General features: G+C 33.9%; 1 protein-coding gene across 4 annotated transcripts in view; it reads right to left on the reverse strand.

Annotated features, from left to right (window-relative positions):
- Positions 1-170: 170 nt before the first annotated feature.
- LOC111143144 (zinc finger protein 644) overlaps positions 171-23,336 on the reverse strand; it is a 106,170-nt gene continuing 83,004 nt past the window's right edge. For 3 of the 4 annotated variants that reach the window (XM_022496646.1, XM_022496643.1, XM_022496644.1), the window contains 4 exons: positions 20,181-23,218; positions 19,396-20,001; positions 2,687-2,789; positions 171-1,865 (listed from right to left, as the gene is read on the reverse strand). In XM_022496646.1, the coding sequence (XP_022352354.1) occupies positions 1,673-1,865; positions 2,687-2,789; positions 19,396-20,001; positions 20,181-23,187 (3,909 nt within the window). In that variant the 5' untranslated portion in view covers positions 23,188-23,218 and the 3' untranslated portion in view covers positions 171-1,672. Of the gene's footprint in view, positions 1,866-2,686; positions 2,790-17,347; positions 17,471-19,395; positions 20,002-20,180; positions 23,219-23,336 lie in introns of all 4 variants that reach the window. The other variant, XM_022496642.1, reaches the window with a different exon arrangement.

A 23,336-nucleotide genomic window follows, 5' to 3' on the forward strand; every position in this document is an offset into this window, starting at 1 on the left:
TGGTTAATAAGAATGATCCATCTAATCCAACTTCCTAATTTCCTATATAAGGTATACAAATAAAGTAACCTGCTAAGTATAAGCAGTTTAAATAAAATAAAACACAACCTCAAGTGGACTATTTCCACCAGTGATAAAAATAAGAAATGCTTCACAATATAGACATTATAATTTTCTTTAAGTCTTTTTTATTTAGAGATTTTTCTGGTAAGGAGATATACCATAGGAAAGCAATTTCACTGGCAGTGAGGTATGTATATACTCTACCAAAATACTCCTTATTTTAACTGTTTTTAACTTTATTTACATATGAAGAAAATTATCAATGCATATCCTTATTTCAACTATAGTATTAGCCATACTACATGAAATAAAATGAAATGGTGCTTGCATACAAAAACTGTTATTTGTAAAGGAATCTGACTGTAGATTAAAAGAAATATTTTGTTTTTGGAAAGAGTTTAAAAGAATCACAATTTATCATGACCAAGACATCTGCACCATATTTTCCATTCCTCACAGCACATTTATTTCAGTAATTCCGTTATGTCGATTCTTAGCATGAGCATAGTGTTACACGATTTTCGTACATATAATCACATCCAAAACAAGTTCTAAAATTTAAATTGTAAACATTCTCATCATATGTAGAAATATTTCAATTGGTGTATTAAGTTTTGCTAACTGATCAAATTTGGAATATAAATGAGAAAGCCTATTCTAAGTTGTGTAGTGAGCATTGTTTATTAATTACATTTCTACAATGTTAAATAAAGTAAGAGGCAAACCTGTCCTGTAAGCATGTCAAAGTTTAGGTAAAACATTAAAAAGAAACAAATCTGTTAACAAAAGGATGTCTTGCAATAAAGAACATTAGATTTTTTAAATCTATTATGATACAAAAATGTAAAGGGTAAATAGCATCTTTGTTGACAAAGTAGGAGGTAGCATGGATGCACCACTTTATTGTCTGAGAAATGCAACTGGAGTAAAGAATATTTCCTTACCACAAATAATTTCCAGGACTATGTACATATTTCTTTTAGAAATACTTGTTTAAACAAATCTCCCTCCACTTTTTAGTATAAAAAAAACCGTTCCATGTGATTTTAAAAAAACACTTACACATCTAGATAGAATAGTACTCTGCCCTATTTGAGTGAACAGTCTCAAACTATGAAGTACATGATATTTAATGCCCTAAGTTGAGTAAATTTAGTTTAGCGGTTCCTGGTATTATACAAAACACTAAATACATACAAACAAAATATAATATCTTATTTTTCAATGCAAGTCTTGTGGGGAATAAACAGAACCTTGATTCCGGTAACACTGAAGAAAATGTAATTTTCCAATTAAGTCTGTCTTTAAGTTATCCATGTGTAACAGTTTACTAATGACTGCTTACATGTACTGATCTTTCATTGAATGAACACAGTTAACTGACAAAACTTAGTAAACCTTAAAAACACATCCTCCATCCTATATAAAATATATAGACTACTTACTGTTTGAAGTACTCAGTTTGCTCTGATGTCACTGTAATTCACTTTTCCCCATTTTCCTGCTTTAGTATTTATAAACGGATAATTTAACGTGGCTTTAAAAAAAAAGACAAAGAATTTCAAATTTACATCCAATTTAAATTTGCTATTTAAAAGGTTTCCTTGTTCTATGAAGCTGCTTCTGCCATTAGTAGAGAAAATGAAGTTTCTGTAATGGAGGCAGGCTTTTTAAGTAGTGACGTGACTTCCACCATGCCAGCTCCAGTCCGTGGAAGATTAGCGTTTACAATGTGTCGTTGTAAGTGCTTAATCCAGTCTTCCTGAACAGACAATGGTCCACGAAAGACTAGGCCACAAAACCTATAGAAGAAGTTGATAACAGTTCTCTTAACATGACCAATTCCCTTTATTTAAAACCAATTCACATAAAATCCATATACATAAGAAGTAGGCTTCATTATATCTTGGAGATACTATCACAAACTGGACTATTTAACAAAAGTTCTTAAATACATATAAAGTCAAAATTATTTAATACAATATAAAACTGCCAATTCATATGCTTAACAGCTATATTACCTGTAGTAGTATTTGTAGAGGTAGAACCATTATTATTAAATTAAAATTAATTAAAAGGTTTTAATACCTATACAACTCAATACATTTAAAACAACTATAATACCAAAATGTACCATTCTTTTCAAATGACCCTTCCCCAACTCAGAATTCCTTAAACTGCATGCGGATGAGTACAGAAGAAGGTGGGAAAAGTTTGTATAGCTATACTTATGGGAATAAGTTTGTATAGCTACACTTAGAAGTATGAGTGGAGAGAAATGTATTCCCAAGAAGTAGAAACGCAAGACAAATTAAAAAAAATTTTTTTCAAACCAAATCAAAGTACCTAAATACAAAAGCAAAGCAAATAAATAAAACACCACAACAAAAAAGCTCCTTTCATAAATCACAGTATCATCAAAGTTCTGATATAATATAAAAAATTTATTCATCCGTTGTGAAATAGTGTATTATGAACTAAGTAAGATTTTAAGCCTGTCTTCAAAACTTCATTTATAACTTGATAGCTGAGAATGCACCTTCTGCCACAAATTAAAAATCCCTAATATGTCTCAAAGCAAAATCTGAAGAAACGGAGCAGATACGGCAACATAAGCACATACCTGCATCGGAGAATGTAAACCTCGTCAGCACCATGAGGTAATGACAGCATCTTCTTCTTGCTTCCAGATCTTGACCTTGATTTCTTTTGCTTACAATCTAAGGCTAAAAAAGGGAAGAGAAAGACTTAGCATTTCATATATATTCTAAAATAGAAATACATACTTCCAGAGAAGTCAGACCATCTAAACCAAGTTAGAAAAAGTCTATATTCATTTGTATTCCTTGAAGCATGCACTAAACTTGCAGCTGGGTCTTTATTATTATCTGTATGCATTCGTCCTGCACTACTTTTCAAATAATGCTTTATCATATACCAAACTAGAACCGAGAGAATGTAACTAAACTCGAAATTACTAAATTGTCCAATTATCACAATGATAATTTTTCCTCTTATGATCGTAAGTATGTTATTTTCATATCTAATTACTCTTCCTTATTTCCAGGAAAATTACAACCTTTTATTTAAGATCATTAAATTAAGTTTCCATCTGATTACTATTCCATTAAGTAGGTCTCACATGCTTTGAAAACTTAGTAAAGAATCATCAACAGCATAAAAAGTCAATGAGAAATCAATTTTATAGCAAATACGTATCAAATAGCTCTTAAAATTATATGCTGGCCCAACATTTGGAAGGGCAAAAAAAGCTCAACTCTCATTTTTTTAAAACTCAACCTGTATTTCATGTACAGTAATGTTTTATTTTATCAAGAAATAAATGTAAATCCAGATTATCTCACATAAATTTACAAATGGACTGAAAACGTAATGCTAATTATTCTTTACATTTTAAAAATAATTTTACATTTTCTCCTACAACTTATTTTTAAAATGTGATTAAAGGGGGAAAAAGATTTTTATATTAAAAGTGAATCAAAATTTTGTGCTGTTCTTGAAATTTTTCTATTACTTGACTTCTCCTTCAATCACATATTCTAAAAAATCTAATTTAATAAAGGGAAAAAGGTATTTTTTTTATAAGTAGGAATGATAGGACATAACATTTTATTGGTCTTTGAATATAACTACACCATTCCTTCGGACAAAGGGATGACAATATTCCAGGGTGCTGCTGGTCAATTAGCAGGAAGAGAAGGTAAGAGTTTATCTCTAGGGATCCAAGGGGGAGGGAAACAAATGTAACAGAAGAGTTACACAAATGGCCTTTCTTCTGTTAACCTGTCACATGAAATCCCCTGGAAAATTCTAGGTAAGAGAGAATAGGAACTGGCTATTCAAGGATTCTATGAAATGAGTTGTTCCAAGTCCAGATTCCAAAAGAATAGATGCTACTATTACAAAACCAGTAAACACAGTTCCTTACAGTAGTCAAGTGACAATGCTAACAGAAATGTCATATAGAAAATTAAAAACCATGAGAAGCCTAGATAAATCTCATTCAAGCTGCTGGTTTCTGCTTCTTGTCACCTGCCTCTTTAAAAGTAAAATCCTGCTTGGGCCCAGATTATTCCCTTGCTTATGCTCAGAAGAAGAATCTAGTAAGTAAAGAACTGCAGGAAATCAAGTTAAGAATAGCTAATTCAAAGCTAAACAACCAAAATCTGGAATAGAAAAATCTTACAAATTATTAATTATTTCAATCAAGAGCCTGGCACATAGAAACTCAACAAATATTTTTGGTGTAAAAAACAAAGGAAAACCCAAATTTTTAACCTTTGACATTTAGACAGCATATGAATGGAAATTTGTTCTACCACTATGCAATACAGGTAGCATTCCTGCAAAACACCTGTGGGTCATTTGTTTAAATGAGTATGTTGCTAACAGTCACATGGAAATTCTTCATTGATCAGTCTACAGATGTGGAAACTAAGTTCTTCACAACCAGTAGGAAGAGTGAGGTATCAAGTACTTTGTAATTAGTACCTTCTGTTTCCTAGTTGCACTGGTAAGCAATCAGAATTTAAGTGGATTTTAAAGCATAGAGCAATTCATACACTGAAGTAAAGAGTTTAGGGAACTCAAAGGGTTAAGTGCTACTAGATGTCAGCTATTCTTTCCCTATCTAAAAGGTAAACCACACACAATCCCTGTCTTTGTTAAGTGGAACAGAGTAAGCATTTGGTTTATCATGAGATAATAGGGAGAATCTTACTTTGATGAGCTTGCTGGTTGTCAAAATTGCCACAGTGTATTCAAATTCCTTTTAAAATGTAAATAAATTACTGTAGGATACAAACAGAATGCATTATAACAATCCTTTAAAAATCTGTTCACAGAATGCTAATGTTAAATGTGTAAAGCAAATTGAGGGAAAAGGGCAGAGGGTGATGGGCAAGTAGGCAACAGAATGTTTTGTCAATTATATTTAGATGCTATAATTTTTAAAAAATGGAAATGGACGTTTGAGATATAGAAATGTTTTGACTTTAATACAGGAAAAAGAAATTTTCTGACTTTTGATGTTGTATGGACTCTAGAAACCGAGGTTTTATGAATGATCCAATCTAAATTTTAAATGACAATGTCATAGGCTTTCATAGTAATTTAATATTTGAAAGTATGACTTTGGAAAGTAGGAGAACTCTGCCAGCATATGATTGAGAATCTCCATTACCCAGGATTCCAAGTAAGTTTAGAGAATCACATGCATTGGGCATCCTTGGAAGTTTGTCCATAAAGTAAGGATATGAAAAACTTGGGACCTCTGGTAGTTACACCTAAACACCTTGATCATATCATATCTCCATGATCATTTTTAAATTTCTTATCCCCTGAAACATCACTTATTTATTTTAGATGGTAAAACATGAATACATTTTACAAGAATAGTTTTTTCTAATACCAACATCCAAACTTCATCCCTGCATTACTGCCCAAACATTTTAGAAAAATCTGCAAAAAAATGAGTATTTAATATGTTAATATGCACACAAAGGGGACATCCATATGGTATTTTCTACATGAAAAAGATGATTTACACAAAATGTTCCACTAAATGAAAAAGATGATGCACAAACATATTATACAAATGTTCTCATTTAACAATTTTTATTGTATCTAAAGGGAAAAGCAGTTTTATTCTGGCCTGCACCAGGAGTCACTAGAACATTAAAAACAGAACACTAACCCATCCAGTTTTAGTATAATGGGGCTTATCAATATTTGTGATAAATAGCCAAAGGTTTAACAAAGTTGTTTATATTAATAATCTGCCAAATACATAACTTTATATAAAGTCTTTCTTTGTAACAGGATTTTATTTGTTAGTGTCAAAAAGTAAAAACACGCACACTTTTTTATCTCTTCCAAAATATTTTAAATCTACCAATGTTTCTATACTTAAAATTTGCACAAAATACTAGACTGGTTTTAGAATCTTGATTTTCTTCTCCTTGAGTTTAACTGCATTTTAGAAAGGAACAAAATCATTCAAACCGTCCTAAGGCACCTATTGGGGGCGGGGGGCAGAAAAGTAATCAATTTTAACTAGAAGACTGTTGAAAACATCTTTGCAGTTATCTGATTTATAAAGGATCTGATTTGCTACTGAGAGTATTTTACTTGTAAGGAAAATAAATTATCCTGTAAGGCTATATACAAAGTTTTAGAGTATACCTTTCCTTTCAGTAAAACAGCTGTTTGATCAAATAGGAATGAAAGAGAAATAGAGTAGACTTATGAATGCTCAAAAAGAACACCATATTGCTATGCTACAAAATACACAACAGCAAAAGCAACAACAACAACAACAACAACAACAACAACAAATGTGTCTAAAGCACTAAACCAAATCAGTTAAAAGCAAATCAATGAGTAACACAAGAGATACAAATTCGAGTTTGTTTTCTGAGCCTTATTTAGTTTTATACCTAGAAGAAAAAGAATTTACTTTGGGCTCCAACAATAAGTCCTTTTGACCTTTCCACCTTTCTTCCCATTACATACATCTGTTTGAATTTCATTTTCTTTTTAGTTCACTACACAAATGACCTCCAAATACGAGAATTTATTTCTTAGAAACATCTGAAGCTTCAGTGTGGTAAAGAAGCACATCATAACTAAGTTGACATTTACCTCCAAAATATTTTTATTTGCAGTCATCCTCCCCTACAATTGAAAGTCCCATCTCATTTGTTTTGTTCCTAACTGGTTTTTGGCATCTCTGGAGTAAAGTGAAAATTAATACAATGGCTAGGTTATATACATCCAAAATAAGAGGTATGGTATAGCTCTACTAGAGGGTAGAAAAGGTCTTCTTCATCTAGTTGGCCTGTATAAGATGGTAGGCAGCAACAACAGCTAAGAGCTCATTCAGGAAGACAGTAGGAATAAAAAGATGGAAGCATGAAAGATATCATTCCACCACCATTAACACACTGGTAGTGGGGTAAGTTACGGCAATGCAAAAGTTGGGAGGAGAATGCATATGTCCCAAGGGGCACACAAATTTGAGATGATAAATAAACTCAGTTCTAGTTGCTATAATTAATCCTTCAAAGTTCATAAGTCCCAATCATATAAAGAACTGTGCAAAGAGCATTTTCTTTCCCTCAGCCCCAACTGAAAAGGGAACATCGCTTTTGGGGGGATGGGAGAAGAAACATGTTACCTTGTATAAAACAGGGATGGGGGAGAGAGGAAGCCAAATTCTTATTTCTTCAGTGTACGCTCTTTTCTTTGCAAAAAGTGCCTATAAGACTTCATGGGTATATGACTTGTGCAGTCACATAGGATCCCATACTTGGTAAATACTGTTGTCGTATGCGGTCTTCAAATTCTTAATAGTTTTTTAACATGAGACGTTACATCTTCATTTTGCACTGGATCCTGCATATTACATAGCCAGATCTGGTTCCTGAGTACCTACCACTCTAAATGAGAAAGGCAGCCCCTCAGCTCCACCTCTTAATCTCTTGGCTCATTAAAAAAAATAGCTATTAAGAGAAAAATCATTAAATCCCACTCTCTATAGCCCATTAAAATGGAAAGGACTTTCCTACTCCCTATACCAATTTTTTGTTTCTAGGTATACTGCCATAATCAAACCAGTCATTATTCCCAAGATACATATAAAGCAGTTTAAGGGGTTTATTGTCATGAAAAGCAATGTTCCCCTTCCAATCAGAATTAAGCATATAGATAGATATACAATTAGCAACCTCAGAAGTATATTTCCACCATTATTTTCTCTTGACAGTTTCACTCCAAAATTGGATATTTTTTCCAGGATCCTATATGTTACTTTCATCAATTTTTAGAGTTTCCATTCTCAGTAACTAAAAGTATAACTAACCCAGAATCACAGAGCAATCATGGCAAAGTTAATTAGATCCTGCATGATTTAACATTCTACCTAGAAGAGGAAGGAATGCAAAATATGTGAAAAGCAGATTTCCTTTGCTTTAAGTATGAGGTTTATTACTTAAAGTATTAACCTAGAAGAGGCAGGTAGCTTGAGTTTGCCCTACATATTAAGGATTATATTAAGGGTAGGAACAGCCTTCTATCCTTGGTTCAGAGAATGAGTTCAAGCAAATGAAGGTAGCCTTTATTTAAGCTTAGGTCTACTTGGGAGAAAAAAGGTACATTCAATTTGTAGAAGTCTCTGCTATTTCAAAGTAGGGGAGATATTTGTAAAAGAATATTCTGAGCAACAGTCCCTTAGGTGAAGGAAAAAGCTAAAGGTAAGTATACTTCAACACAGATTTTTATAAACAAAGAAACTGCAAGCAGACTAGTTTTTCCAGCTTGTCAAAAGCTAAAAGCTAACAATACCCTGGCTACAAGTTGTTTACTGGTCAGTTAAGAGTTAATAAGGATAGCAAATTTATTATTTCTCTGTGGTAACAGGTTAGGAAAAAAACATTTAAAATTCCTTAAGTGGGTTGGACTTGCATGCTGTTTTACTAAAGCAAAATATGCACTTACCAATATCAACCACTCTTCCAAAACTAAGACACATCTAAAATTGGAATAAACATTAAAATATATAACTAATCTGTTATAAAACTTTTGTTTAGAATTATTTGTATATAATCACACTCCCTTGACCCTAAAAGCCTCAGTATTTTCAAAATAAATCATTTTATATTTAGTAGGAGTAATTAAATACATGTTTCTGATTATAAAATTAGGTAATGAAACCACGTTACTTTAATATTGCCATAAATTATCTTTACTATAAACATGTCCAAGTTATATAGGGCGCACAATAATTGTAACGGTATATCTAAAGGTCACAAATGCACAAATCCCAATAGATCTGATTTTTTTTTAAAAGTAATTTTGAAGTGTTTACACATTCCAGCCAAAACCCAAACTATAATCAAACATGGTGCTGACCAGGTACCTTCTGCTTTGAGTTAACTTCCAGCTAAGGCCACAATTAAATATATATTCTAAACATTGCACAGCAAAAATTAAACTTATTCCTCAAATTCCAGACACAACAAAGAAAGAGTGAATACTATTTTTCCACTTCTTAGATACATGAGGGAACAATAGCCTCCATCAAGTCATCCTCTTGCCCTTACCTCCAAAAGAAAGTCTGTGTATTGTTTTATTATTTCCATAAAGTCATTTAATGGCCAGAACATGCCTTGTTACTTGTAAGGTATAATTATATCTTAATCCAGATTATAAATAGCATTAGAAAACTCATGTTAGAATAGAAATCATAGCAAACAGAAAACATTACAACAAAGGATATAAAGGTATTAGACATGTTAAAAAATCCAAATATATAAAAATCTAGGTTAATACAATTGTTAAAAAAAATCAAACAAGATATAAAAAGCAAAACTCAGAAATTGTAACAGAATGAACAAGAATGGTAGGGGACTAGTTAAGATTTTTATGAAAAACAAGTTGTTAGTAAAAAAAGATTATCAACCAAATAGAGTTCTCGAATTTTATAACTAATGACATCAAAAGCAGGTATCATAAAATGTAAATATTTTGGGCTACAATGGTACAAAACTCTTCAGGGTTCCACTCTCCTAAACACAAATTTACTGACTGAATAAGTGTGGTTATTTGTTTTGTTACAGTGAATAGCTAGATGATAACATATCGCTGGATAAGTAATGAAGTCTACCCTTTGCTTAGAAACACCATGGTAGCAGATTCATTAACTATACTGACTGGTATAACCATCCTCCTGGTAACATGATTTAAAATCTGAGTCATCTCTATCTCTGTCCTCTTACTCTTCCACCTCTAACCAATCTGCAGAATTCTTATCTTACTTCCATAATATTACCTTTCCTTTACATTCATAGTCATTGTCCTGGTTCAGGAGTCCTAAAATGACCTCACTTACAATTTCTCCACCTCCCCAGCAAATCCTTTAACTTTTCTCAAATTCTTAAAAACAAAAACAAACAAAAAATCCTCCAAACCCCCACAAAACTTCACTTTTTCCTTACTACAAAGTTAATTCCATCACCAGAGATTAGCATTCCATATCCTTTATCCGTCCATCTCTACTTCCTACTTCCTCATATTTTCAATAAACTTCCCACTGTCCCGAGTTGCTCCCTCCTGTAGGTAAGCTTCTTCCCTACCCCATCCCTATTTCCATTTCAATTAGCTATCCTCAGGGTCCAAATCAAAAGTTACTTCCAAAAGCCTTGCTGGGTCCTGGTCCAGCTGAAAGTACCTTCCCTCCTCCTCTGAACTTCCACAGTATATCATGAGGAGAGGTGTACCTCTCCAGTGGCCCTTAAAATTTGTCCTGTATTACAGTTATGTGTAATGTGCTTCTACTATAAGATCCAATTTATCTCTGTAGTACTTAGAGCACAATGCATAAATCAAGCAGGAACTGAAAAAATTGCTTGTTGAATTAGTGAATAAATCAGACAATCAATTTTTAGTATTGTGGGCAAACAGCCCATTTCTTGCTGGAATTATAAAACACAAGGGTGACTCTTATTTACCAAATGATTAAATTATAGTCAGTCTACAGTTTCACAAGGCAGAAATAAGAACATTTTAGAAACATCATCAAAATGGTTAGGATAAAATTAACTGTGAAACTAGTCTTTGAATACCTGGAAAATTTATTCTACTTGAACAATTTAATGTGCTAATGTTGAATGATGGTACGTTATTGTGCAAATATATAGAGACATACACTTTTAATGAGGAACAGTACTACAGAGGTAAGTTAGAGCCAAGAAAATACAGAAACCTATCTTCCACTTTATCAGGGATAACTTTAAAATAAAGTTTGACCACATTATTCCCCTATTTCAAAAAATATCTTCCTTAAAATTTTTAGCAAGGATTCAAAGCGTCAACCCTACCTTTCTTTCATTACTGTGTTCCCAAATACCTGTAATTCAATCTTCCAGTACCTCCTGAGCTCAAAATTTCATCCCTTTGTGCCTCAACTATGTCCTTCGCTCTACCTAGAATGTTCTATTTCATCTCTTCCTCCTAAAACTACTCATCCATCAAGTCTAGGGTCTAGATGAAACCTTATCAACTTTTCCATGTTAGTGCAGTTGTACTTATCCCCCAGGATCATGAGTATGTTTATGCAGCTCAAGTAAAGGGTCTTTACCCCCTCAGAGCTAGCACTGTCCTGGTATACGATATAGTAACTAAAATTTTGTTTAAAGAATGAAAATTTTCTGACTACCAGTTTTAATCTCTCACTTTAAACATAATGACAAGAAACAAAGCAACATGAACTACTCTTACTTTTCCTTTTTCCTTCTTTTTGAGGCTCTATTTAAAAATGAGACAAATTGTGAGACAGCAGGAAAAAAGAACCCAACTTAATTCCCAGCTCCCCTCAAAAAGCCTAAAGTAAAATAAACACCTTTATCTCCTATAGCACATATACTTTACTTCCATTCACTTGTATATTACCTTGCATAGCTCTAATTTTGATAGTTTTATACGTGTTGCCAATAATGCTCTCCTAAGTTCTCTGATAACAGGGACATGTTTTCATACTTCTCCTGTATCCTCCATATAGCCTAGTCTAGAGTAATTACAAAGGTATCTCTTTTAACTAAAAGCCAGTTTGCTCCTTTAAAGTTTGATCATCATAAGATAAAAAATGTTGTTTCTACTACTTTTTCAGGCGGAATGAATCACTACAAAAACATGCAATTTCCTCAAGATGCAATATAATAATTTTTAAAAAACTGCAGAGACACTCACAAAAAGACAAATACTTTAATGCTATCTTGAGCTTTCACAATACTATTTTTTTCTTTCCACCACAGGAGAAAAGTGTTCCTATAGCACTTTCCACAATAGAAGAATTACTTTCTGGTGGCTTATCCACGCACTCAGCACCTGGCACTGTGTTACACATTCATTAGCATTTGTTGTTGTAGGCCTCTATGGCCAATTATATTAAAGCTGAAAACAGTCAAAAGACCCTATTAAGTAACACACAATCTACTAATCCACTTAAAAGTGGATGGTCTGAAAAATAAAACACTGACTTTACTAAAAAAAGAATGTAGATATATTGCACTGGTGATATTGACTGAAAGACTTTCTAGTATCAATTTTTAAGTTCTCTTTTTCTCATTGGAAGTTATTTATTAATTATGATGGTGGTGAGTCTATTGGTGTAGAATAGCAATAATCCTGCATTACTTCTAAAATGTCATGGAAGTATTCTGAAGGTAATGAAATGAAGCCCTTCCCCCAAATATATTTGCATATAAAAATGTTTTCAGGGGCACCTGGGTGGCTGAGTCAGTTAAGTGTTCAACTCCTGGTTTTGGCTCTGGTCACGATCTCAGGGTTGTGGGATCAATCCCTGTGTTGGGCTCTGCGCTGGACATGTGCAAGCTACTTGGCCTTCTCTCTTTCCCTTTCCCTCTGCCCCACCCCTTCTTAAAAAGAAAAAAAAAAGAAAGTTCTTCTTGCATTAATTTTAAGTAACTAGAAATCTCCAATTTACTTTAAATATTGGAGGCCAGCATTTTATTTTAAAAATGTGATCTACAGATAAACATTTGAATACAAAGAGTAAAGAAAAATTACTTGTTGCCATAGAAGTAGTATTGTGATTTCTTAAATGTTACTATTGTTGATTCTGGTCAGTACTAGTCCCTAAGAGAAAAAGTTACTTAAGGGGAGTGTTTTCAACCTGTGGGTAGTAACTTCTTAGTAGGTAGTAAATCAATTTACTGGGTCATGACTAGCATTATTTTTAATGAAATAGAATAAAATAGAAATATTAGAGTATATCACATTCAATTCAGGTGAATAATGAGTGAACAAATGAGTATGTGTATTAATATGGGTTTGTATACAGGGTCAAGATGTAAAATGGAGCTCCAATAAAAGTGCTGAACACCACTGTTACTCTTTCTTCTTTCCAAGAGATAACATGGCTCTGTACCACAGGAAAGCATAGTGCAAACATGCATTTACCTTACTGATACATTTCCTTTCACAGCAACCTACTCAGACTTTATTTCCTTCTCTTTACCTATTAGAATTCACTCTTACTTTGATCTCAAAATATTTTTCTTTTCTGGTTATTTTTAATGGCATTGATAGAATATACTCTGCCTTAAATAATTTTAAATATTTTAGAAACTTTAATAACAAAAGTGATCATATAATTTATTGTCCAATCCCGGACACTTATGAAAAGAGGTACTTTTCTATTACTTGGGGTTGGGACAACAGAGCTAACCCAGTGTGTACAGTCACTCTATTAATAACTTAGTAATGCTGTGTTTTTAATACTGCCAGTATAAAAAGGATATCATTTAATTTAAATATTAAACACAAAAAAGTCAACAGTAAAATTAAAAGTCTAAAAGCATTTAATATGAACTACATAAGATTTCTGATTCTTAATGAAAATTATGTAATGTTCTTATTACATTGTAGAAAGAATTAACCAGAAAAAATTTACATGAGCAGTTAATCTAAAGAGAACAAAACCTGAAAAAGAATTTTACTAAGAGTGTAGTCTATCTTAACTGTAATAAATTCCTATTTAGAAGTATGCCTTGAATTTACAATAAAGTAAACCCTTTGGCACTATTCTCGTTAGACAAAAATCCATTTTAAAAAAAGTTAAAAAAAAATGCTTCATAAATGATTATCCACAATTGCATGGAAATTATTATATAAATTATTTGAACCTGCTCTATGGATTATAAATTGGATCAGTTCTGGGCAAAATGAAGTCTACTCTTTTTTGACAGTTTAACTCTGTCCCAAGTATGGCTACCCTTCCATGTCTTCAATTGTAAGCTTTCTTACTTTATTACTCATCATGTCCTTTTACTAAAATTATGAAGCATATTATATTTTAATTTATATTTGTGACCATATAAATTAGTTTTGATGTTACACAGTTCCGGCATTTTAACTATTTTCTAACTCATATTAAAAAAAAAAAAATTTTTTTAGGGTTCCTGATACCTAGTTCTGTATCCTTTCTACTACATTCTACTTCATTTTTCTTTTGTCATCTCCTCTTTCTCAGCTTTCCACCAGAGGAAGAAGGGTCTATAGATGATAACCTTCAAGAGATACAAAACTTGTGTACAGAAAACTTTTTATCTCTGGCTGAATAAGTACATGTTTCTGGGATGGGGCCCACAGCTTTCATAATTCTCAAAGAGGTCAATGATCCAAAAAAGATTGAGAACTATCACATCAGAATTATGTGAGTCCTCAAATAAATAGCTATTTGGGGAAGCAGAGGAGCATCCTTTTTGGTCTATTCAGGCTAGCTAGAATATTTACCTCCCCCAACAGACTGCTAGTTCCCATAGAAGAGGCGGCTTGGGGATTTGTTCTATCCTAGGTAACCATGCAGACTGAAGACCGAAGACTGCAGACCAGAGACCGCAGACTGCAGACTGCTAGCATTTACTCTAGGGATACCTAAGCTTTTTGTTCAAGAGGAGGCCACATCCACATGAATGAAGACTACTTGAATTAAGTACCAGACATTCTTATGGAGGCTTTAGTCCTACATATTTTCTTACATTGTTTCAGCTTTATAATCTACTTGGATTAAGGTAAGGTTTTTTAAACACAATTTTGTATTTCTTTCATCAAAACATCATCAACATATTCTTGAAAAATAATGCTTGCTATTCATATGAATTGATGAATCCCTTATAACAATCCAGTGGAACTCTCCAGAAACTAAAGGTTGGGACCACTGACTTATACTATGAAACTGATATGGGAAAAGAAAATAGGCACGTGGAATTTATAAATATAAAATACAATGTTCCCACTTGGAAAATGAAAAATGTCACTAAAGCTGATAAAAAAAACTTCTTAGTAGGCATAAGTAAGTAGCAAATACATATTCCATGTAGCTCTACTGGTCAAGAAGCTTTCAAAAAATCAGGGGGAAAGTATCAGAATTTCTTAAAAAAAAAAAGGGTGCATGCATTTTAAAATTTTTCTTAAAAGTAGGTGTGGGCTGTGAAAAATGCCATCCTAGACTTTTTTCAGGTTTTCATTTCCTTTCTCTTTGCCTTAGGACTGCAAAACGCACAATTTATATTTTCTAATACTTCTGACATTTTGGTTAGTATTAAAATTCTTTAAAAAGTAATATCCTCGGGGCGCCTGGGTGGCTCAGTGGGTTAAAGCCTCTGCCTTCGGCTCAGGTCATGATCTCAGGGTCCTGGGGTTGAGCCCTGCATCATCTGGCTCTCTGCTCAGCGGGGAGCCTGCTTCTCCCTCTCTGACTGCCTCTCTGCCTACTTGTGATCTCTGTCTGTCGAATAAATAAATAAAATCTTAAAAAAAAAAAAAAAAAAGTAACATCCTTTTTCCTTGATACCCAAAGAAATATATCCCCATTCATCCTATATTACTTTTTTCCTTTAATAATGACATTTTTTAGATAATAAAGTATTTTTGAGAATGCACCCTTGGTCAGTGGTGGCTTATGCTCAGTTATTTATAAATAATTAATCCTACATTTTGAAGATTTTCAGATGAGGTAAAGCCATTTTTTAATGGCATACAAAATCTGTACTGGAGAGATGTACCTCACTGAGTATTTGCAATTATCTGTCTGAATAGTCAGACTGAAACATTTCTCTAAAGTCCTCTAAAATCTACTCCAGGCCTGTTTCGTGGGTCCCTGTTCTTTCTAAGACTCTTATTTATTCAGTCTTCAGCAGAATGCTCCCCACCTTAAAGTGAACTTCATTTTAGGATTTCCAATTACTTATGTTCTGTACATGGCAGACAATAGTGATTACAAACAGAGGTCTAAGATAAGACAGCCTCGATTTTTCAACTTTGCTATTAATAACTACATAAGTTTGGGTAACTTGCTTAAGTTCTCTAAGCCCCAGTGTCCTGTAAAATTATTGTACCTACAACTCATACGGTGGTTGTAAAGCTATATATTACGCATGAAAATTGCACAGCACAGTGCCTGACACATAGTAAATGTTCAATAAAAGTTAGTGAATATGATAACAATGATGAATTTCTGTTTCCACAGTCTTTTATTTTTACTGCCTCCCTGCTTCTAATGTCAGCAATCACCTTCCAAGGCTGATGAAGGTAGGAGTAATCTCACAAAAACTAAAATTTCACAGTAAGAGGTTATAATCCAGTAAAGTAAAACTCACTCTATCCTTTTTAATACAGTCAACGGTCATCCCTGGTCATTTGTATATCAAGTCAAAGGATAAAGTAAAGAAGCAGAAGAAAGAAAGACATTAGTATGAATACAAGTGTTTCTTTGGTAGCAAGAACATATTGGATGTAAGCCATAGAAAGACATGAGGAAGAACGAAAAAGTTGGGAAAACAACAACTAGAAGAAAGCAGAAGGCAGTGATCTCAAAGAGCAAGAGAAATAAAGAGATTGGAAGGAGAATTTTAGTCAAAAGGATTTATGTGGATATATTTAGGAAAGAGGGTATATTTTAAGACGTGAGCAAAATGGGATTTGCTAAAGCAGGGTAGCTTGAAAGGCTACAAATGAAAAGAGCAAGGCATTTTGTAGGGTAAGAAGCAGTATTACATGTGAGTAAGTTAATAAAATTCTTCACAGGCTAGCAATATGAAGAGGTTATCTGCAAGGTTGGGCTAACCAACCAAAAATAACACAGAAATGTGCATGTTAACATTTATGTGCTTGGCTATATTTATTAATCCTAAACATAGTTTAGGAGCACTAAAAGAAAAATCTATTCAGTTGTCAACATGGGCCATTATTAAGGCTTGTCTCTTTATAAAGACCTGATCTATAAACTAATGAAAATTCCTTAAGTTTTGCTTAGTTTTCTAATTAACCTACATATTTGAAATTTCACAATAATTTCCTTTCCTAATAAAGCATTTCCTCAAGCTAGAACTACCATCTATTTTACCAAAGAGAGGTGCCTTACTGGAATCCACTAATAAAAATAAATTTTAAAAATCAAAAATTGTATAATTTAAAAATCAATGGGAGTTCTGTAGACTCAAAAGTTCCACACCTCTGTTGGTTTTCTTTTCCCCTAAATCAAGTCGATAAGAGCCAAATGAAAAAGAATAACTTCCTTAAAATTATATCTAACAGTTTACAAGTTGCTGAAATTTAATATATATTCAGTCTCAACTGTGCTTACCAAAGAAAGCCATAAATATCATCTGAACTAGCACCAGTCTGGTGAGAAAAAAAGTGTACTGTACCAAGCAGACTTGCTGTGTTATCTGTTCAAACATACCTGTACCAGTCAAAAGTCCAGCACTCTTCTTTCGTGCATAAGCGCGTAAGTGGTTGGACAGGCTAACAGCACTTGTAAACGTCGTATTGCAATGCACACATGTTCTAAGCTTCACAGGCATACCTATCATTCAAAAGAAAACTATAATCCAGTTCTCACTTCAAAAAGTGAAATTTTCTTAGCTAAAAGCGTGAAGAAAAGTACCACAGTAAGGATGGTTTTAAAAAACGTTCATTGAATTAGCTTAACTTAAAATAAGGAGGGGGAATTAAGTTAACTGATTAGTTTGTTGTTAGTATTTAGAGCCAACCCATGCTCTTTGGAAATGTGGAAGAGGAGTGCCATGAACCTCTGAGCTCCTCTGGATTTAACACTTATTATCACTTTCTTGCAGATTTCTGTGTTACGCAGATCATTTCCTAAACCTAAAATACAATCCTGTGATTTGAAGAGCACAGTTCAGTTGAGAAGTTTCAAAGCTTACAACATTACCAATAAAAAGAATTAAAAAGTCTAGTTGACAAAGTGGTAATTAAAGTGTTTTACCCACAAAACCGTAAAAGGCTCAATACTGATTTAGGCTTTCTGATGAAGGCTGGGAGAAAAGGTGGTAAAACACACCATTGAGCAGCTGTTAGACACAACATTTTATTCAGGGCATTTTATGTTCATTACTCTGAATGCGCAATCAATAATGAAAGTTAATGATCTGAAGTTTTTTGCTAAAATCTTTGTGCTAAATAAATGATCAACAAGCTAACATCTTTGTCATCACAGGAAAGAAAACATGTTGAAACAATAAGAAACTCCTAACTTCAAAGACAATCCTCACTCCCCAACACCTTTCAGTTGGTTTCTTCAACAGTAACTATGATAATCAGCCACAAATACACTTTCCATCTCTCAAGTGTACCACATCTTAGTCAACACAGCTAACACACCTTCCTTACATTTTCTCCTTCTCAAAAAGGTGGAAGATTTGACTTTGAAAGACTCACTTCATACAAAAGAAAGAACCCTATTAACCACAAACCCATACAAGATAGTTTTGCAGACCACTTATAACACAAGGTAATCTTTCCTTAAATCAAAACTGCATACAAATATCTGGGCCATCCCAATGTCTGCCAGAGCAAGCAAATCAACATTACCATAATTATATTCATTATTAATCCATTGACCAGTTACTTTTACCTTAGACACATTCAACTCAGGGCTAAGTTATAAAACCATCTAAGTTCGTTTTCAACATTTTTAACCTCCAAAAGAAACCTACAAAGACACTTAAAATTTTTCTAGTCTAAAAGTATAAGCCAGACTTAGCAAGAACACATACAGTTTTCTATTTTACCTGCTACATCACTTGCTGGCACACACAAACTATTCTTTTGAAAAGGAAAAACTACTGGTGCACAAGCACTAACCTAAACCATCTGTTCTGTTCCTTTAGACCACCACTATAAAATCTAAAACCCCAAACAAATGCTTTATATTCACAATAGTTCTCCAAAACCAAACTATCCCACAATATAATGAGGAACTGGAGAGGGAGATGTTTCTTCGGGTTAATCACAACACACAACAGACACCAATCCATTCAGTTTAAAGAGTCTATTTTTTGTTTGTTTATTTGTTTGAGCAGAAGGAAAACCAACAGCTTTTACAACACTTTATCACCTTGGAGCACTGGCATATATAGGACAGGTATGCCATTTCAGTAACGCTACGCTTTTTGAACAACGTCGGCCTCCCATCCATAGGACCATCCCCCAGCCATAGCAAATTTTATTTTTACAGATCAGCTTTTTATTTGTTTGTTTTTGTTCTCACCTTACATTCTGACCAAGAAATGAGGCACAGAGTATTCAGTGCTGATGAACATCAACTGATGACTTACATAGAAATGACAGTATAACCAATCTCTGCTCTGCAAAAAAAGCAGCTTAAGTAAAAGGATTCTAAAAAAGTATTTTCTACAAATATTCCATACAAGTAAGCATAATAAATTGTGTTTAAATTCTATACGACAGTCATAGGCATCCTCTTACCTGAGTGCATAGTCAAATCCATCCTTTGTGGCTGATACATCAACGGACTGTCTTCACTTAATGGAAGAACACACTTCTGAACAAATCTCTTCCTTGCAGTTTGATTATGAATTTTTTGAGGAGACATAGCAGAATTCCTTTCTTCTCCCATCCTTTTATTTTTAAGCAGTTCTATCAGTGTAAGAGACTGATTCTTTTTTCCACTGGGCAGTTCTGGTTTTGTTTCATCGTATTCATTTAAGAAACTCAGCCCTTCTTCTTCTGATGCAGACACTGATAAAGCTTCAGTCTTTAGGCCATTACGGTATGCTTCAAGAGGTATAACATTTTGAGATAGAAAGTCATCACTTGATGCAAGTTTTTGAGCTACAAATGGTCTGGGAATAATACGACGACTGTTCAATGCTTTCAAGATCTTTTCATATTTTTCTTCATTTTGCATCATCTCATTCAGAACACAGATTGGAGATTTGTGAGCATCCCATTTGGTCTTTCCAAGTCTTTTCAGATGGCCTCTAACATGATTCGATAATCCAATTTTAGTATCAAACCAACCACCACAGAGCTGACAAGTGTGTTCAGAAGTGGTTTCAGACTTCTCTATAGCTAAAAAAAATTTTTTAAGAGTAATATCAGAATCTTTTATAAAGTGATCATTGTAAAGCCAATTAATTCTGAAATACAAAATTAGATGATTCTAAAAAGACCAAATTTGAGCAAAACCTTCGAATCCTTTGAACTTGAATACAGACATATTAACCCATATTATCCACATGGAAACTTACCTTTTCTAACTCGCTTAACAGGTGTCCCTGTGCCAGTTCTTTTGAAATGTTGCATTTTGTCACTCGTGGCTATTTGTTCTGGTGATACAACATGTCGGGCTTCATAGCTTAGTCCAGCTCTGTGAAGATGTCCTCGAACATGATTTGACAATCCAACACCTGTTTCAAATGTTGCTGGGCAGTAAGGACATGATTTCTTCTCAAGAGACAAATCAGTCCAGTGAAAAACAGAACTATGCTTTGACAATGAAGTTTCCGCATTTTCTAAATGCTGAGGATCATGTATGTCATGCAAAAAGTTATTAGTTCCAGCATCTTCATAATATTCAAAATAAAAGCCATCATTTTGATCATAACTAAGGGTAGCATTTTCTCCGGGCTCTTGACCTTCCACCTTGCTTTTAAACAGCGGGAATAAGTTTACATGTTCTTGATTAATATCATTATAGGTTTCATCTTCTATAGCCTGTGTAGTGTAGTCACCTAGCTCAACATTATCCCAGGAACTTTCATCTTCTGTTTCATAGCTATCTTTCTTTTCAGCGGAATTAAGTTTTTGCAGAACAACAACAGTCATTTTATGCAAGAAATCTGGATAGCTATCTAAGTCTTCTCCTCCAACAGAACTTTCCTTCTTAGACTCCTTAACTACTCTCTTTACAGCTACACGCCTGTGTTCTTTGAAGCTTTCCGGCCTTTTGGTGTCAGAGTTTTGAGGGTCTGAAATGAAACTATTGTTGTGAGAATTACCTGATGACGAGAACAGATGTAAAGAATTTAATGAACTGGGCTCTTCTTTTTTGAAATGTAGAGGATATGATTCACCTGATTTTTTGATCATCCTGTAGTTTTCATATTTGTGTCTATATAAATAGTTGCTGTTTGCCTTGGCATTAGATTTTTCTTTCGCTGCTTGATGGAAATACTTCGGTTTTTGGTCAGTGCTGCTTTTAATCATAACAGTCTTGTGAGAATTGTTTTGATTGCACACGTTTACACCTGACTGGGCAATGCTTTTCCGAGCTTTTTGTATTCTGTGTGGTCTCTTATGGAATTTGGAAAAATTACTTGATTGTGAGGATGATCCAAATGTTCGCTTTACATCTTGTTTTAAAGCAGAGTTCTTTGGAAATGTCGTTGACTGTTGTTTAATTAATGGTTTAGTGCTATCAATATCGATAGGTTCTTCGAGAATGTCACTTTTTCTTTTATCAAGTCCAAGAGGACTACCAAATGAATCAATGCATGAGGATGAATGCAAGTATTCCACGTGTTTTTTTAAAATACTTCTGGCTGAAGTAGTAAAAGGACACATCTTACATATGTAGGTGGCTGATTTTTTGGATGATCCTATAATAGAATCTTTCATGAAAGTCTTTTTTTGCGTTTTTCTCTGGGCTACATCAGAACTGACGATAGGGCATTTTACCACTGCTCCATGGGCAATGCCTCGATGGCATTCTAATTCATTTTCTGTCACTGCCATGAAGTTACACTCTTCACAACAGTAGTACCTTTTATCTTTTTCATGGGTTTTAGCATGCTGCACAAATGTCTTAGGGCAATTGGTACCAAACACACACTGTGGGCACTGTAATCGTGCACTTCTTCCTTCATCCTGAAGTTCTTTCAATTCACGAATTTCCTCCATCAACTTCTGTCTTCTTTCTTGGTGAATAATCATATGCTTTAGAAGTGAGTTACGATCTCGAAATGTCCGTCCACATTCTCTACAAGCATATGGCCTTGGGACATTAAGATGGCGAAAGTGGCTATTCCCATCTAAATGATACATCATATGCCTGTGGAGGTGCTTTTTCTCCCTAAAATTCACATTGCACTTTGTACAGGGGTAGAACGATGGCTCTTCAGTGCTGAAAGTAGCAGGTGACTCGGAATCACTTTCTTCACATTTCTTTTTTAAGGTATTTGAAAGAAAAGTGCTACTATGAACAGGTGAACTGTCTTCTCCACACTTATCTGGGTTATAAATTAGATGCTGAAAAGCATCCACAGATTCCAAGTCTTCATCAGTTGATTCAGGCTTCACTTTTGATAATGCATATTTCTGTGAGTCTATTGCTTGTAGTTCTTCATTCTGTTCCAGAAAGTCTACCTCTAGCATTTTTGACTTATTGGGTATACAATTAGAATCACTAAAGCAATCCTCAGTATAACGAGTAATCTTGCTTACATCCATTTTTCGCTTTCTCTTTTTCTCTAGACCTACTTTAGAGTGAACTGGAGCTTTATCCACTGTGTCTTCATTAGTCATAAGAAACTGAATGAACTCTTTTTGGGGATCCCAGTTTGTGTCATTTTCTGACCTAAATTCATCTGTACCTGAGGAAATTCCTGTCAATGTATCGACACAATCATCTTTTACCAATAAATCATCACTATCCTCACCCACCTCTACTTGACTTATTAAAGTGCTCTCTGACTTTATACTACTCCCTACTGAATTCTGAATGTCACAACCAACGGAAGCAGAGGTAGGTAGTTTTTTAATGGAATGGGTTGGATTTTTAGCATGTGCTACATCTGATAACAAAAATAAAACTTGGTGTTGACTTGATTTCTGTGGTGTAGATAGTTGAAGATCAGGTGCCACCTTCAAAGTTGAACAAGATTCTGTTGTTGGCTGATCCACAGGTTGTCCAGTGGTTAATGAAACGCTGCCTTTATTCATATTGGAAGTCTTAGCTAAGGAGGAGTGTAAAACTGGTCCATTAACAGCAGCTCCTTTAGGCAAGATAAAGTTTTCACTAGAAACAGTAGGAGCACCAGCATGTATAAACAGAGTAGACTGGCCTCCACTTAAGGCTTTTTCAGATTTGTCCTTTGACAGTTCTTCAGGCAGAGTGAGCGTATTATTTATCTGAAATGATGTTTGACAATCTTTTGGTTTATGAACTCCACTCTCTTTGTCTGAGATAAAACTGTTGTTATCTAGGAGTTCTTCTTTAGCACCAGTAATATCGGTGTTAATCTTCACATCATCCATATTGTTGGCAAGCCCATTTAACACATTTAGTCTAGAAAACGGAAGAAAAAAAATTTAGATTTGCATGAAAGAAAAAATTCTATTAGAATGTATGGAGAGTTCAAAGCACACATTTTTATTAGTGTAACTCCACTGTTTATAACAAGATC

This window comes from Enhydra lutris, unplaced genomic scaffold (genome assembly GCF_002288905.1).
Source record: "Enhydra lutris kenyoni isolate GAN:26980312 unplaced genomic scaffold, ASM228890v2 scaffoldscaffold9, whole genome shotgun sequence".
NCBI lineage: Eukaryota > Metazoa > Chordata > Mammalia > Carnivora > Mustelidae > Enhydra > Enhydra lutris.